Source organism: Melanerpes formicivorus, unplaced genomic scaffold (assembly GCF_026170545.1).
Source record: "Melanerpes formicivorus ecotype bairdi unplaced genomic scaffold, bMelFor1.0.p_v2 SCAF_26, whole genome shotgun sequence".
Taxonomy (NCBI): Eukaryota; Metazoa; Chordata; class Aves; order Piciformes; family Picidae; genus Melanerpes; species Melanerpes formicivorus.
The window spans coordinates 11,700,890-11,714,518 of record NW_027142378.1 but is presented as its reverse complement, the minus strand read 5'-3'; the positions used below and the strand labels follow the sequence as shown (position 1 = coordinate 11,714,518).

At 44.7% G+C, this 13,629-nt stretch overlaps 1 protein-coding gene across 1 annotated transcript in view; it reads left to right on the top strand.

The window, feature by feature from the left end:
• The window catches only part of ALK (ALK receptor tyrosine kinase), a 319,074-nt gene that overhangs the window by 86,332 nt on the left and 219,113 nt on the right, over window positions 1-13,629 (top strand). Inside the window, exon 3 of the mRNA XM_068153686.1 lies at window positions 7,550-7,714. Within this exon, the coding sequence (XP_068009787.1) occupies window positions 7,550-7,714 (165 nt within the window). The remainder of the gene's footprint in view (window positions 1-7,549; window positions 7,715-13,629) is intronic.

The window sequence follows — 13,629 nt, the reverse complement described above, 5'->3', positions numbered from 1 at the left end:
TCGTGGCCGGAACTGGCACCAGAGATGCGTTTGTGTTTGGTGCTTTTGCTGCGTGCGTGGGAGACTCGGTGGACAAATACCTCTTGTGTGGAGGATGAGCTCTGTCACTTCTCAGAGCAGGAGGAATGAAAATGAGAGCTATTGCTGGTTGTCCTCCCAACACCCCCTCCTCACACCTCTCTCTGTAGCTGTCTTGAAAGACTGTGCCTATAATTGATTGATAAAGGAGTCCTGGCCCTCTTCTTTGTAGCTTAATTTCCACTGCACAAAGCAGCTGTCACAGATTTTGGTGATTCAGTGCCTGGTGCACACTGGGGAGCTGGGCAGATATAAAGTATATGCTGTCATTTTAAAGATTCTTTTCACAAAGGGATGAATGGTTGCATTATTGCAGGCTTCCCTAAGCCGTGGCCCATCCGGCTGTGGCTCGCTGCCCGCAGGATTAATGTAAACACTTGTGGCACTGGGAGAGCCCTGGGACCTGCGCTTGGCACCCAGGCTGCAGCTCTCTTCCTGGGGGCAATTCTGCTGTGGAGCAGGTGACATCATAGAATCATAGGATTGTTTTGCTTGGAAAAGACCTCCAAGATCATTGAGTCCAACTGTCAACCTAACAGCAGTAAACCCTGTCCCCAGGTGCCATGGCCACAGGTTTCTTGAACAGCTCCAGGGACAGTGACTCCAGCACCCCCCTGGGCAGCCTGTGCCGGTGCCTGATCATTCTTTCAGGAAAGAAATGTTCCCCAATATCCAACCTAAAGCTTGCCTGGCACAATTTGAAGCCACTTCATCTCATTCTGTCACTGATACTAGGGAGAAGAGACCAACCCTTACCTCACTCCAGCCTCCTTTCAGGGACTTGTAGAGATCAAGGGGGTCTCCCCTCAGCCTGCTTCCCTGGAGCTTTTTTACTTCAGACAGCAGTCTCACTTTAGTAGCCCCTCCTGAGGGAAACCCAAGTGTTGCTTTTCCAAGGCTGGAGAGCTCTGGGGAGCCCTTGGCTGGCTGCTGACCTCTGGTGCTCCTGAGGAAGGCACAGACAGTAAGGAAGAGGCCCTGGGTCAGGGTGTGCCTTGAAGGGCGTGGGGGCTCTGAGGCAGCTGGAGCAAGCTACCAGGGATTTGCCTCACTGAGCCTCACCAGGACACCTTTGGTCCTCCTGCAGACTCTGCTTGGCCAAAAGGGACACACTCTTGTCCCCCAGGTGAGTTCCTTTCTGCCTTGCCCTCCTCTGGGGTTTCACTGAGGCTTTGTGCAAGGCCCAGCCCCTGAGGGTCACAAAATGGCGGCTGAGGGCCTGTGGGTGAGGCAGGGCCTGGGTGTGGTGAGGGAAAGAAAGTGGGGACGTGCTCATTCTGACCAAGCATCGGTGCCATGAGGGAAGAGAGGCATTCCTGTTAGGAAACTCAAGGTCAGAGGAGTGGATGTGAGGACTTGAGGCCATGGTCTGGTTGTCAGGAGGTGTTAGGTCTCAGGTAATAGGTTGGACTTGGTGATCTCTGAGGTCTGTTCCGGCCTGCTCGATTGTGGGATTGTGACTTGCTGCTGCAGAGGAAGAACACAGAGCAATATGTTAACTTGTGCTGAGTAGCTTTAAAATGCAGGGAGGCTCCTGATGAACACAGTCTGTGTCCCAAGGCAGAAAGAGGAGCTGGTGTGCTGCCCAGCTGCTCTCCTGACTCCTTTCCTGGCAGGTGACTGAGGCACATCAGGCAGGGTAGACCCCAAAGTCATGCTGTGCAGAGCAAGCTCGTGGGGCTCTTGGAGTGCTTCCCCTGTCCTGCCCTGCCGCTGCTCTCACGTTTGTCAGCCCCAGGAGTGATAGCCTAAAGGCCAGGCAGGTATTTGCCAGGGTTGGTAAGGCCTGGGGTGCCCAACGTGTTCTACACGGGCTGCCAGTTTGTCCCTGCTCAGTGCTGAGCCACGGGAGGAGCCGATGGGAAGGTCTCCTCAGGCTGGCTGGGGTTGGCGGGAACACGGCCGTGCAGCCCCGCAGTTGTTTCTGGCTTTCGTCACTGCTCACACCTTGTCTCCTACCACTTGGGGGTTTTTCTCTGCCCTTCTGTCCTCTGATAGATTTGCTCTTCTTAAATCAATGCTGTTCCTCCAGTTGCACTGAGGAAAGCTGGCACTAGCAATCCATTCTCCAAGAATTCCATCCCTTTTTCCTGCCAGCAGGGCAATGCTCACCTCTGAGGGCCTGGGCTGTGTTTGCTGTCCTCCTGGGTGTTCAAGCAGGCTGGTGAGCTGACAGCCAGAGACTAGAGGCTCCTATTTATGCTCCATTTTAGGGGCAGAATGCTTCTGGGTCAGGCTTCCTTTTATTACCCCACGTGTGTGCCCCTGTATTGGTGGATAGAAATCCAGAAGGGCCTGATGAGGCAATAGAAACTCTTAGATTGAATGCCCTGTGCCCTTTTCTACCCAGAGGGAATGGTGAAGGCTTTAGGAACTGTCTCTGTCCCCAGGATTAATAACTGGAAAATCAATTTGTCATTTCCCTGTCATAAATTAAAAGTTTATAGGCCTTATAACACGAGTATAATAGAGGTTAGTGAGTATTGATGGAGGTCTCAGAGCTCACTCAGCAGAGCACATCTCTACTCTGCAATTTGAATTATGTCCCCTCCACAAGGAATATCTGTCAATATTTGTATAAAAAAGGACATCCTGTGCAAGAGGATTGTATCTGTTCCTACACTGCTGCTGTGGTTGTTCCTCTGGAAGAGGGGTGTTCCTGAGGGAGGTTATGGTTCAATTGTGGTCACTGCAGATGACCTCTACGTTGTGAGTTTGTATCCACAGATGTAGTTAAAAATTAGTCACGTTTAAGCAGGTGTAACAGCCACTTAGGATCCACATCTCTGAGCAGGTCATTCTGACCACAGGAAACCACTACTCGCTCCCCTGTCTGTGCTGAGGTGAGAAAGCCATCACAACCTTTTCCAAGGGGGGGAACCAGTGGAGAGTAATAGAGGAGGAATGATTTGTAAGAGTCAGCAGACCAGGAGTGAAAAGGACTGTTTTAAGTCAGACACATATAGAGCTAGGAAGGAGCAGTCTAAGAGGAAATTACCTGCTGGTAAGATTTTTGCTGTTGAAAGAACATGTGATTTGAAACAAATAAACCTACTCTGTAGTTGGGCAGTTGGAGAAAGGCTAATCACTCTAATTCCTTAAAAAGAACAGGCTTTTTGTATCTCTTTAAATTGAATTGGTTTTGTTCTAAATGAGGCATATTTCTGTGATGTGTGGTTGCACAAATGATCTAAGATGATCAAAAGGAGGAAGCTCTTCACTATGAGGGTGGTGAGACACTGGAACAGATTGCCCAGAGAAGTGGTGGAGGCCACATCCCTGGAGACATTCAAGGTCAAACTTGATGGGGTCCTGAGCAACCTGATCTAGTTAAAGACGTCCCTGCTCACTGCAGAGGAGTTGGATGAGTTGACCTTTGAGGGTCCCTTCCAACCTGATGCATTCTGTGATGATCCATAATCTGACCTGCAGCAATGTAAAAGAGTATTTCCTGCAAATTATTGTGTTTTGGCATATTATACAATGATTTGAAGTCATTTGTTTTCTGGAAAGCTCTAATCGGTTTAATGGAAACAGATGTCACTGCCTGATACTGTAGTTGTTTGTGCACAAATGATTGCTGTTAGGTGCACTGATTAAAATAAATACATTGAAACACTCACCAGACTCTAGCATCATCACACACACATAGATTCCACTGCCTTTTCAGTTTGGTAGTAACTTAATTGGCTTTTCAATCTCTGACTGGTATCCTGTACCTTCTTACACACCAGAAACTGAAGTGATGGATATGTGCCATTTTTCTTCAACAAATCATAGGATCAATAAGGTTGGGAAAGACCTCAAAGATCATCAAGTCCAACCTGTCACCCAAGACCTCTTGACTACTAAACCATGGCTGCAAGTGCCACGTCCAATCCTTTTTGAACGCATTTACCTTAGTTTCATTAGAAGCATCACTTTTGTTTCCTCTTTAGAGGTCTGTCTGTTGTCCAGTGGTTGCAGATGCAAATGACAATTGGACAAGGGCTTGGGCTTTATGCAGTGTACTTTAAGAGACTTTACAGTTTGCTGGAGCTTAAATCCCTATACAGCCCTGTGGGTCTATAATGTCAATAGAGCTGTGGCATAAATGCATGTACAGGCTATAAATCTTTCTGACACCTCTTTAGAAAACACCAAGACAAACAAACCCCCCGCTTTACTGACTAGGTACACTGTTCAGGTCCTCCAACTCTGTATCTAGCCAATCTATATTGGTAGCAGGCTTCAGAAATAATCACTAAGTGTTGTGTTAATTACCTTTTTCCTGCAGTGTTTGCTGTTTTCCAGAAAAGGGCAGGATGGCCTTTGTTCAGCTTTCAGAGGCACATGGCTACTTCTTTGTGTGCTTAGCTGGGCAAGAAAAAACAACCAAATTTGGTGTCTCATCTAAACATAGAATCATAGTATCATTTTTGTTGGAAACAGACCTTTAAGATCATCAAGGCCATTGTGTAACTCTGCCCAATCTGGTGCTAACCATGTTAAACAGGGAGGGAGACTTTAAAAAGGGCAGGTGGCTTGTAGCAGCAGATCAAATATTGCCCAGGTTCTCTATTCAGTGGGGTGGTTTGTATGGTCTTGTGAGAGCTCCCACACCAAGAGCAGCTTATTGGTGAGAAAGTGATATGTATTGTACATAATGGCTTGTTTTATTAAGTATATTGCATTGTCTGTAGAGAAGGACATTGAGAAAGAAGGAAAGCCTGAGGGTAGGAAGTTAACACTAGGCTTGGAAGACTGGATGCTCTACCCTTAGGCTTTGCTGTGTTAATCAGATACAATTTCTTTGTCATAATGCCTCTGTGCTCTATAGGACAAGAGCAGCACAATTTGTGTCTGGTAGGAGATTAATTTAAACATCAGCCTATGAGGAGTGCAGATATTGCAGCAATGTGGGAGGGGTATTGAGGTCTGTGGAAGATGCAGGTATGTCTTCATCCAATTGCAATATCCTCTCAGATGTGTGAGCCAAATAGTCTTTTCCTCCTTCAAGGAATCACCTGTTGTCAAGGCCATTCAGCATGGCCACACCAGGCACGTTAGATTATCTCCCTTCCTCTGTAGGCTATTCATTGCAAGGGAGGGAAATGGTATTGCTACTTGCCTTTTCCTCTTTACTTTCCCTCCTTCAGGCAGAGGTTTTAGTTGTCTGCAGGGGTCATAACATTAAGTGTGATGACTCTTATTTAATCACATACCCCAATTAAGTTGTCCCAGTTGTAGGTCAGGGGCCTGCTGTGTAAAGGGTTCCACAACTGACTGATAGATCTCTTTGAGGAGGAGGTTCTGAAAAGTGAGACTGAATGGAGGAGCTGAGCTGGCTATTGAGTGCTTGTAGGCACTGTAATCAGTGTCAGGGGGTAAGGACTGGAGGAGGAAAACGAGAGCCCTGTGAAGGGCTTTGCTGCTTGGGGGCAAGAGGGTAAGAGAGTACAAAGGCTTCTGTTCCCAGCAGCTGGATGGGAGAGGAGTAGAAGCACACAGTGACTGCTTGAAAGCTCGGGATGATATGAGAGTGTGATGGAGGAAAGAAGTCAATGAAGAATGAAGTATTTGATTTGAAATGGTTGCTCTTGCCACATATCCTTGGCTTGAGCTTTTCTGTCTGTCACCCTATGGGTTCCATAAAAAAAGTCCTTAGACAAGCTAATTTTGGCATGCATGTACCCCCCCACACACACACACCCTTTTCTTTTTGACAGTGCCTGGGAGAATCGACTACTCAAGGTGTTCCCTGTAACTAAACTGTAGAGCAATGATGATACATCTTCTGGCATGTGCAGTTTAGTGTTTGGTTGCTCTTTTGTCCTTTTGTGCTCTGCTGCAAAGTTTAACACACACAACACTTCACAGTGTTAAAGTATCCTGCCTTTGTTTTGCCTTTTGTTGCTGCTGTTGTTTTTTAAGGAACACCTAAGGGACTAGAATTAAGTGGTTTGAGGTTTGATAGGATATTGCAGTAGTAAACTGCAGAGCATGAACATAGCCACTGTTCCCTGCTACTTAAATTGAAGTGTGCTTCATGTGTCATGAAATTTATATTGATAGCACAGAGGCCTAAAGAGGAGTAGTGACTTGTGTGTTCAAATATCCCTAATCCTAGTAACTGCTGCTTGCAGTGTGCATGGATTCCTTATATGATATGGTTTCCATTGTGTTATAAAACATTCAAGATGGTAAAGCACCTGATTAAGAAAATCAAATATGAACTGGGGGAAAAACATGACTAGAATCAGCCTCTTCCAGCTTGCTGCTGAAAGGCAGATTAGCTGGGGAAAGTACGGTGAGAGGGCAACAGTATTAACCTTCAGATTAGACAATGTTCTGTCCCCAGGAGAATAGGCTGAACCACATAAATCTGTGCACACTAAGAAGAAATTAGCTGTTTAATAGAGAATGTAATTGAAGTTTAAAAAGAAAGAAAGAATTAATTTGACTAATGTCAATTCAGATTCTTTGTTCCACTTGTATAGCTATGGCAGGACACTAGACAGTGTAGAAAGCACCCAAGAGCAGCTGGATTCTTTTTCTGGGGGGCTGGATTTTTCCCAATGGATCTGGCCTTTTCAGAAGCATTGAGCTAGTTCAGAAATAGTTTATTTCTGTTCCTGAATGTTGTGTTGAGTGCTGCCTGCGGTGACAGAAGTAAATGCATACAGGGTGTTCCAGAAAGCTTAGAGTCTTCATGATTAGAAGTAAAATCCGGGCAGGTTATCACTGCATGTGAGTTAAGTAACTTGAATTAATGGTGTAATAGTAAATTGGACTCTGGGAAGTGAATCATTGTTGCACCAGAAGGGTAATTGCTTTCTGAAAGAGCAACCTCTCAAAAAGAAAGGTCTGTGTTGGAGGCAGATGCTGGCTGTGCTGCCTGGAGGCGAAAGTTTTGCGGCAGCAGATGAAGCTTCTGCTGCCTGAGTGAAGCATTTTGAATGCAAGGGGTCAGAAGGTTGCTTTCCAGGGTACAGTCCCTATGGCTACCAGCAAGTCCTATATTCCCAGGATGTATGACTCGCTTTACAGAGTCCTGTGCTCACTGAGATGGAACATGACTCTGGTAGTAGTCTTTCCACAGTAATGATCCTGCTTGAATTTGAACCAGCAACCCAGAAGAGATTGGCTTTCTGTCCCATTTTATCAATTGACTAACCAATCTCCCTTCCAGCCTAGATGATGCTTTTCCTTCTTTAGCCTGTGCTGCCCTTTTATCTGTCCTGAAGGGGAATTACTGGCTCTGGGGCCTTCCTCTTGATTTGCTGCCACCTCCATAATGGACCTCTTTGTTCCGTCCATTTTGGACACATTTTTGCCTGTCTGTTTATGGCTTTCCTCCATTTCTTTGCTATGGAAAAAAGCAAGCCTTAACTAACTCAAGTATAAAACCAAAGTGCAAGCACACCTTCCAGCAGAGAGGAAGATGGATTTAATTAACCTGCTATGTCCTGTGTCTGTTTTCTTTTCCTAGTATTTGACTGCAATTTTGAATCTCCTTGTGAGCTGGAATATTCCCTTCCCCAGAAAGATCAAGTAACCCCCAACAATGCCTGGCTCAGACTGACTGCAGAGGAAATCTCACAGCTAAACCTCCCAGATGGGCCAGACAGAGATCACTCTGAGAATACATCTAAAGGTAAGATGAATATGACTATGTAATGCTTTCAGTGTAGTGGTTAGGTTAAAAAACCAACTCGCTCCCATGCCCCCCACGATGGACACCCCAACAGAAAGAAAGAAACAAAACCCCAAACAAACCCACAAAAACCAACCCCAAAGAAACAAAACCCCAAACCACACAAAACCCCTCCCACACAAATTTACCCTTCTACAATACATAAGACACTGTTATCCTTTCACCGCAGCAGACGCTGAATGCAAGCAGTACAGGGAGTAATTCTTCACACCAAAGCTGTGGCTTTTGTCCAAAGGCAATCCTTATCACATACATGGGAAGCAAAATATCCAACACAGTATTGTGTGAAATCTGAGTCAGGCTGACCCATACCATGGATGACATTTGGATGAGAACAGTGTGGTACAGGTGCCTGTGTTTAAGGTCACTCAGTGTTTGGAAGAGACGAACAAAATACACTCTGGGTTTACCTCTGCTCTGGGATCTTGTTTACTGCTTGTGTATTTGCAGACCATTTTCAGCACTATCCTTGTGCCCAGGTTTTGTGTTTGGTAAAAAAACAAAAGATGGGTTTTGCTCTTAACATAAGAAAAAAGTTCCCATCTCTGCAGATTGCTCAGAAGCCTGAAAAGAGGGGAGTGCAACAGACTTTTCTCCTTCCTTGGAAGGAAATTTGCTCCTGTGGAATTATTTTCCTTGCTCAGGATCATATATTTGAACAGCAGAGTATTTCTTTAAGATTATGAGTTCTGAAAAATCTTTTAGATGTATTTGTGCTGCTGCTTTTCTCCTGGGAAAGCAGAAAAAGTCTTAATATCCCTTCTGATGTTTTGTGACACCTGCTTGAAAACTCTTCTGGTAATGGTCAAGGGGTGGCAATGAGAATGGAGCTACAAGGTGGAAAGAGGGGAGTTAGGGCTACAAGCTTTGTCCAGGCAAGCACAGAGAGAAGGGCAACAAAGATTATCAGGGAGATGGAAGACTTTCCATGCTAGGAAAAGCTGAACAGCCTGCAACAATAGGACTTGGAGGTCTATAAAAATGCACATTAAAGAGCACTAGGAAGCAACTGTGAAGTTAGTGGGTGCCAGGTATAGAGCGAGCAAGAGGAGATATTTTTCATGTCATACCTGAAGAAACTGTGGTAATAAGATGCATGAATTAATGTTACAGAGGCTGCATGTGTGCATAAGTTTAAAGAAAGATGAGATGTGATCTTGCAGCATACATTCATCACTGGTTATTTAATTCAAAGGTCTGCTTACAGTCCCTGACTCCAGAAGCCTCTAATACAGAAGGCTGCAAGTGAAAGGATCCTTTCCTTAGTAGGCAGCCTCAGAGGCAGCAATTGCCTTTGCAGCTTGGCAGTCAAACTGCTTATGGCTGTTTCTACTTTCAGGCAAACACTGAGGAAACCTTTCCATTTCACTTCTGTTCAAAGGCTTTAATTGTATTTTCTCATCCATATCACCAGTATGGTACTTTCCTCTAGAGAGCCATTGTAAATTAACTTTTAAGGCCCATTGCTTGGGCACTGAATCATCAGCAAACCCAAGTCATTTAGATGGGATCTGTGTCATGTGTAAAGCAGACCACATTTATGATGCGTGCAAACATCTTCAATTACTGCAATTAAGCCAAAGTTTGAGGTAAGTCCGAATGCCTGGTGGTGGTCTCCTCTTTTGCTTGAACTGTACTGCAAGCTGGCTGATGCCAAAGTTCAGGAATTCCAACCTGCTTGTCTGGAATTGAGTAGCTGGCCTTTTCCTGGAGTGGGGAAAGGAAATGGGGGAAAAGGCCCTGGGGAAATAAATGTGTTGTTGCAGAGGAGGGGCCTGGCTGGGTCACTGCAGTGCTGCATGTTGCTGATGTGTGTTTCTCTTGGATTCTGATCAGTAAAGTTAGACCTTTCTCTGTGTTCAGTTTATGTGTCTGTCAAAGCAGAAGAAGGGGAGACTTGGCTGGACCTATAAGCCCAAAACCAAGGGTAGTCCTTACAATCATAGAATTGTCAGGGTTGGAAGGGACCTCAAGGATCATCCAGTTCCACCCCCTGCCGTGGACAGGGTCACCTTATGCTAGATCAGGTTGCTCACAGCTACATCCAGCCTGGCCTTAAAAACCTTCATGGGTGGGGCTTCTACCACCTCCCTGGGCAACTTGTGCCAGTGTCTCACCAGCCTCATGGTGAAGAATTTCTTCCAAACATCCCACCTGAATCTACCCACTAATAGTTTTGCTCCATTCCCCCCAGCCCTATCACTCCCTGACACCCTAAAAAGTCCCTCCCCAGCTTTCTTGCAGCCCCCTTCAGATACTGGAAGGCCACAATAAGGTCTCCTCAGAGCCATCTCCTCTCCAAACTGAACAGCCCCAACTCTCAGTCTGTTCCCACAGGAGAGGTGCTCCAGCCCTCTGCTCATCCTTGTGGCCCTTCTTTGGACACATTCCAGCATTTGATTTGCAGTGTCCTGCTGGGATAAAATTCCATTTCTAAACCCTAAGTTCTGAGGGTTTCTCTTCATCTGGAATATGGGCTATTGAGGCTGAAGCCTGTGTTCTGCTGTTTTCTCCCATTCCAAGGGACATGTGCCCAGGCCAGTGTCACACTGAGGGAATCTAGATATGAGGAGTGCCAAGGGAGAGCCATCTGCAGTGGGTTTTTTTGCTTCTTTGTTTGTTGCATTTGGGGGTTTTGTAAATTCTCAGGCTCCTTGGATGTGGTCAGTGGTAATTTTCTCTGGAGCCCCCCAGCAGAGGTGTAGGTCTGTGACTTGTAGATGGCTGTTCCTCTTGTGTGTATGAAGACTCATTTGAAAATCAACACTTGGAGCTAGCATCTCTCTATTTTAAATCACTTTAATTACAGCTGCTTGGCACAGAGAGTTGTGTGGTCTGTTTCAATCTGAAATAATTAAGCACAGTAATTCCAACCCCCACTGTTTCCTGCAAATTGTACTTCCAATTATTTCAATCTCATTTCATCTTCTTTGCAGACTGCAATGCACAGAGATAAACAGATAGCATAACTAGATTTTGGGATGGTTTAGCTCATCCTTGTCACTTGGCTATCAAGTCATGTCAAGACGTTGATAGAGACAAATGCCCTGGCTATGATTCATTGTGCTTCATCTCACTCTCTGTAAAAGGTTCAGTAGGAAATCATTGGCAGATCTCCTACTGTTGGAATAACTTTGGTACTGTCCTTGCAGTAGAACACAGCTCAGCCTCGGGGAATCTGAACAAATCAGCATGGATCAGGCTACCTAGAGGAAGAACTAGTTTCAGATGTCTCAGCACTTGGTTACAGTCACATCTGAGTGCTCCACTCACTTGACATGTGCAGAATGTGGTGTCACACAAATCATTGGTCTTCTGAGTAGGGATAAATGGTGAGGTGGCAAAATTTGGTATTAAATTATTCAGGATAAAAGATTGGAGGTCTGGTTTGCAAGGAATGGAAAAAAGATGGTTAACTGGATAATAGTGACAGGTGTAATTTAGTGTGGATTATTTGAACTGTGGTGGTGGGAGAAGCAGTCAGAGTTTGCCATTTGTGATGATGGATTCTGAGCAGGTTGTGATCTCCTGAGCTGAGTCCTCACAGGACTTGTCCTTTAGGCCCTTCACAAGCCTTGTTGCCCTTGAGCACACCTCTGTAACAAACAGTAAAACTGAAACGTTTTCCCATAAGTTATTGTTGGTGCTTGAACCTTCTATGGGTGTGCACATTGACAGGGGATGTGCAGGGAAGAAAATAGTTACAGCTACTGAATTCTCAAGACTACTTTTTCTGGCTCACAAAATGCTGAAGAAGGGAAGTGCCAAATGTTTACTCTCCCTGTTCTTATGTTCTTTCTTGTATAGCTACACCTGTTTGTTTTCAGAGCCAGATGTCTGAAGTGAATGGATCTTTGGTCTGTGCTGGTAGGGTTGGTGTGGTGGTGTTTCCCTCCCTCACCTTCAAGCCCAGTTTATTCTTCTTTATGAAAAAGGGGGAAGTTACACTAAGGGCTGCAGCTCAAACCAGTCAGTCAGAGAAAAGTTGCTATTTAGATGTTTAATATTGTTTGTTCTGTTAAAGCCTGGTGAATGGTATTGAGCTGTGCAAAACATTTCTTGTGTTTGCTAGGGAAAGCTGCAGGACTGTCTATAGAAAGCTGTAAAAGGGAGGCTATCAGCTCACTCTGTGGGGTCATTTTTTGGTTCAATTTAGTGCTAAAAGGCTTCCTTCTCCTACTCCAGACTGCGCTTCCCAACTAGTAAGTGGAGTAGTGGATGATGGAATTGGTGTATCTGTCAGCTAGGCCCTGCATGGTACATGAAGATCTGGTGGAGCTACTAATGTGTCCAAGTCAAACTTAAGTTGCTTTCTGCAGCATCAGAGATTTAAGGTTAAAATTTCACTGCTGTGCTAGAGATTGACAGAAAAACTTCCACTGCTGAGATGTGAATCAGGCCTGGTTGTGGTGCACTCCATTGTGGATTACTGGGCTTCTTTTAATTCATGAATAAGCAAAAAGATGCTATAAAAAATGGAAGCATTCTGCATCACTGCCTGCATTTATTTATTTTGACAAGTGTGATTAATTCTTAATTATTTATGATGCTTCACATTCTATTACAGCAGCAAATGCACTATTGCAGTCTGTTGTAATGCAGTCTATTATGGTGATCTATGAGGAACTGGAGATCTTGCAAGTGTGGCAGTGTTTCTGAAGGAGGCAGGTTAGGCAATCCAGTTTGTGTTTACAGTGACAGAGTTTGTAGCTGAAGGAAGTTTTTGCTTTGCAGCTGTGTGGAGGTGTGTGTGTGTCATGCTCCAGTGAAAGACACTTTTCCCTCTCTGATAAACTTGAGATGAACCAAAACAGCCATAAATCATGTGCCTTGTGATTCTAGATAAAGGGAATTTCTGCTTCAGTTATCTGAAGGTATCAGGAGCATGGAAATACACAGCTACTTGATAAAAATTTCAGTGGGAGGGAGAATTTGGGGAGCTACAACCACCATTTCTAATAAGAAGCAGGCAAAAAGCCCTTAGAAGGAGCCCTGCAAATGTGAAACAACTTTTTAATGGAAAATGTAGATTAAACTTTCATGAAGGGTGGCAGAGGAAGTGGGAGATGAATGAGGACAGTGTCCTAAGCAGCCACTGATTAGTTCCAAAGCTCTTACATAAGTTCCAAAGCAAGAAGTATCTGCACATTGTGTTAATGTGGCTTTGATTTTTCTAATTATTGCTGGAGAAATGGATCAAGGCAAAGGCACTGAGTGCATTAGCAAAGGGGAGATAATGAACTGCAGGATTATCAAATGGCTGCTGACTTTAACTCATGATTCCTGAGACAAAGAAGGATGAGGCAGATAATAAAAGATAATTAAAAATATTTTGTTTCAGATGATCACTTTATTAACAAAACACTGGAGTATAAATCACTGGGGGCTGGCAAGGAGTAGGTAGTTGAGAAGTTATTTTTTCATGTAGGACTTTGGAGAAGAAAAAAGGTTTGCAATGCTTAAGATGCCCCCTTAAAACTGGGGGTGTGGGGTGTGGAATTCTCTCTGAATACAATGTAAGGAGAGGAGCTGAGCTCCTACCAGGCCAGCAAAACACCTTCCCCTCACATTAACTCTTTAGGTTCAAGGCTATGCCTTGATCTCATAAGACTGATCTGTCTCTTGTGACTTTTAACAAGAGATCAGGGTATTTCTTCTTGTCCTTAGTAAACTATTGCCTGGGCTTTGAGTTTTTGACAGAGTGAGTCTCCAAAAAAAATCCAGAATTGTCTTCTCAGAATTTCTGCTTTGGAAGAAAAATGGGTTTGAACCTGTCTCAATTTTATTCATCTTGCAGACCCAAACATTTATTCCCCCCCTCTTTTTCATGCTGGAGAGGAATGTGTATGATCCTA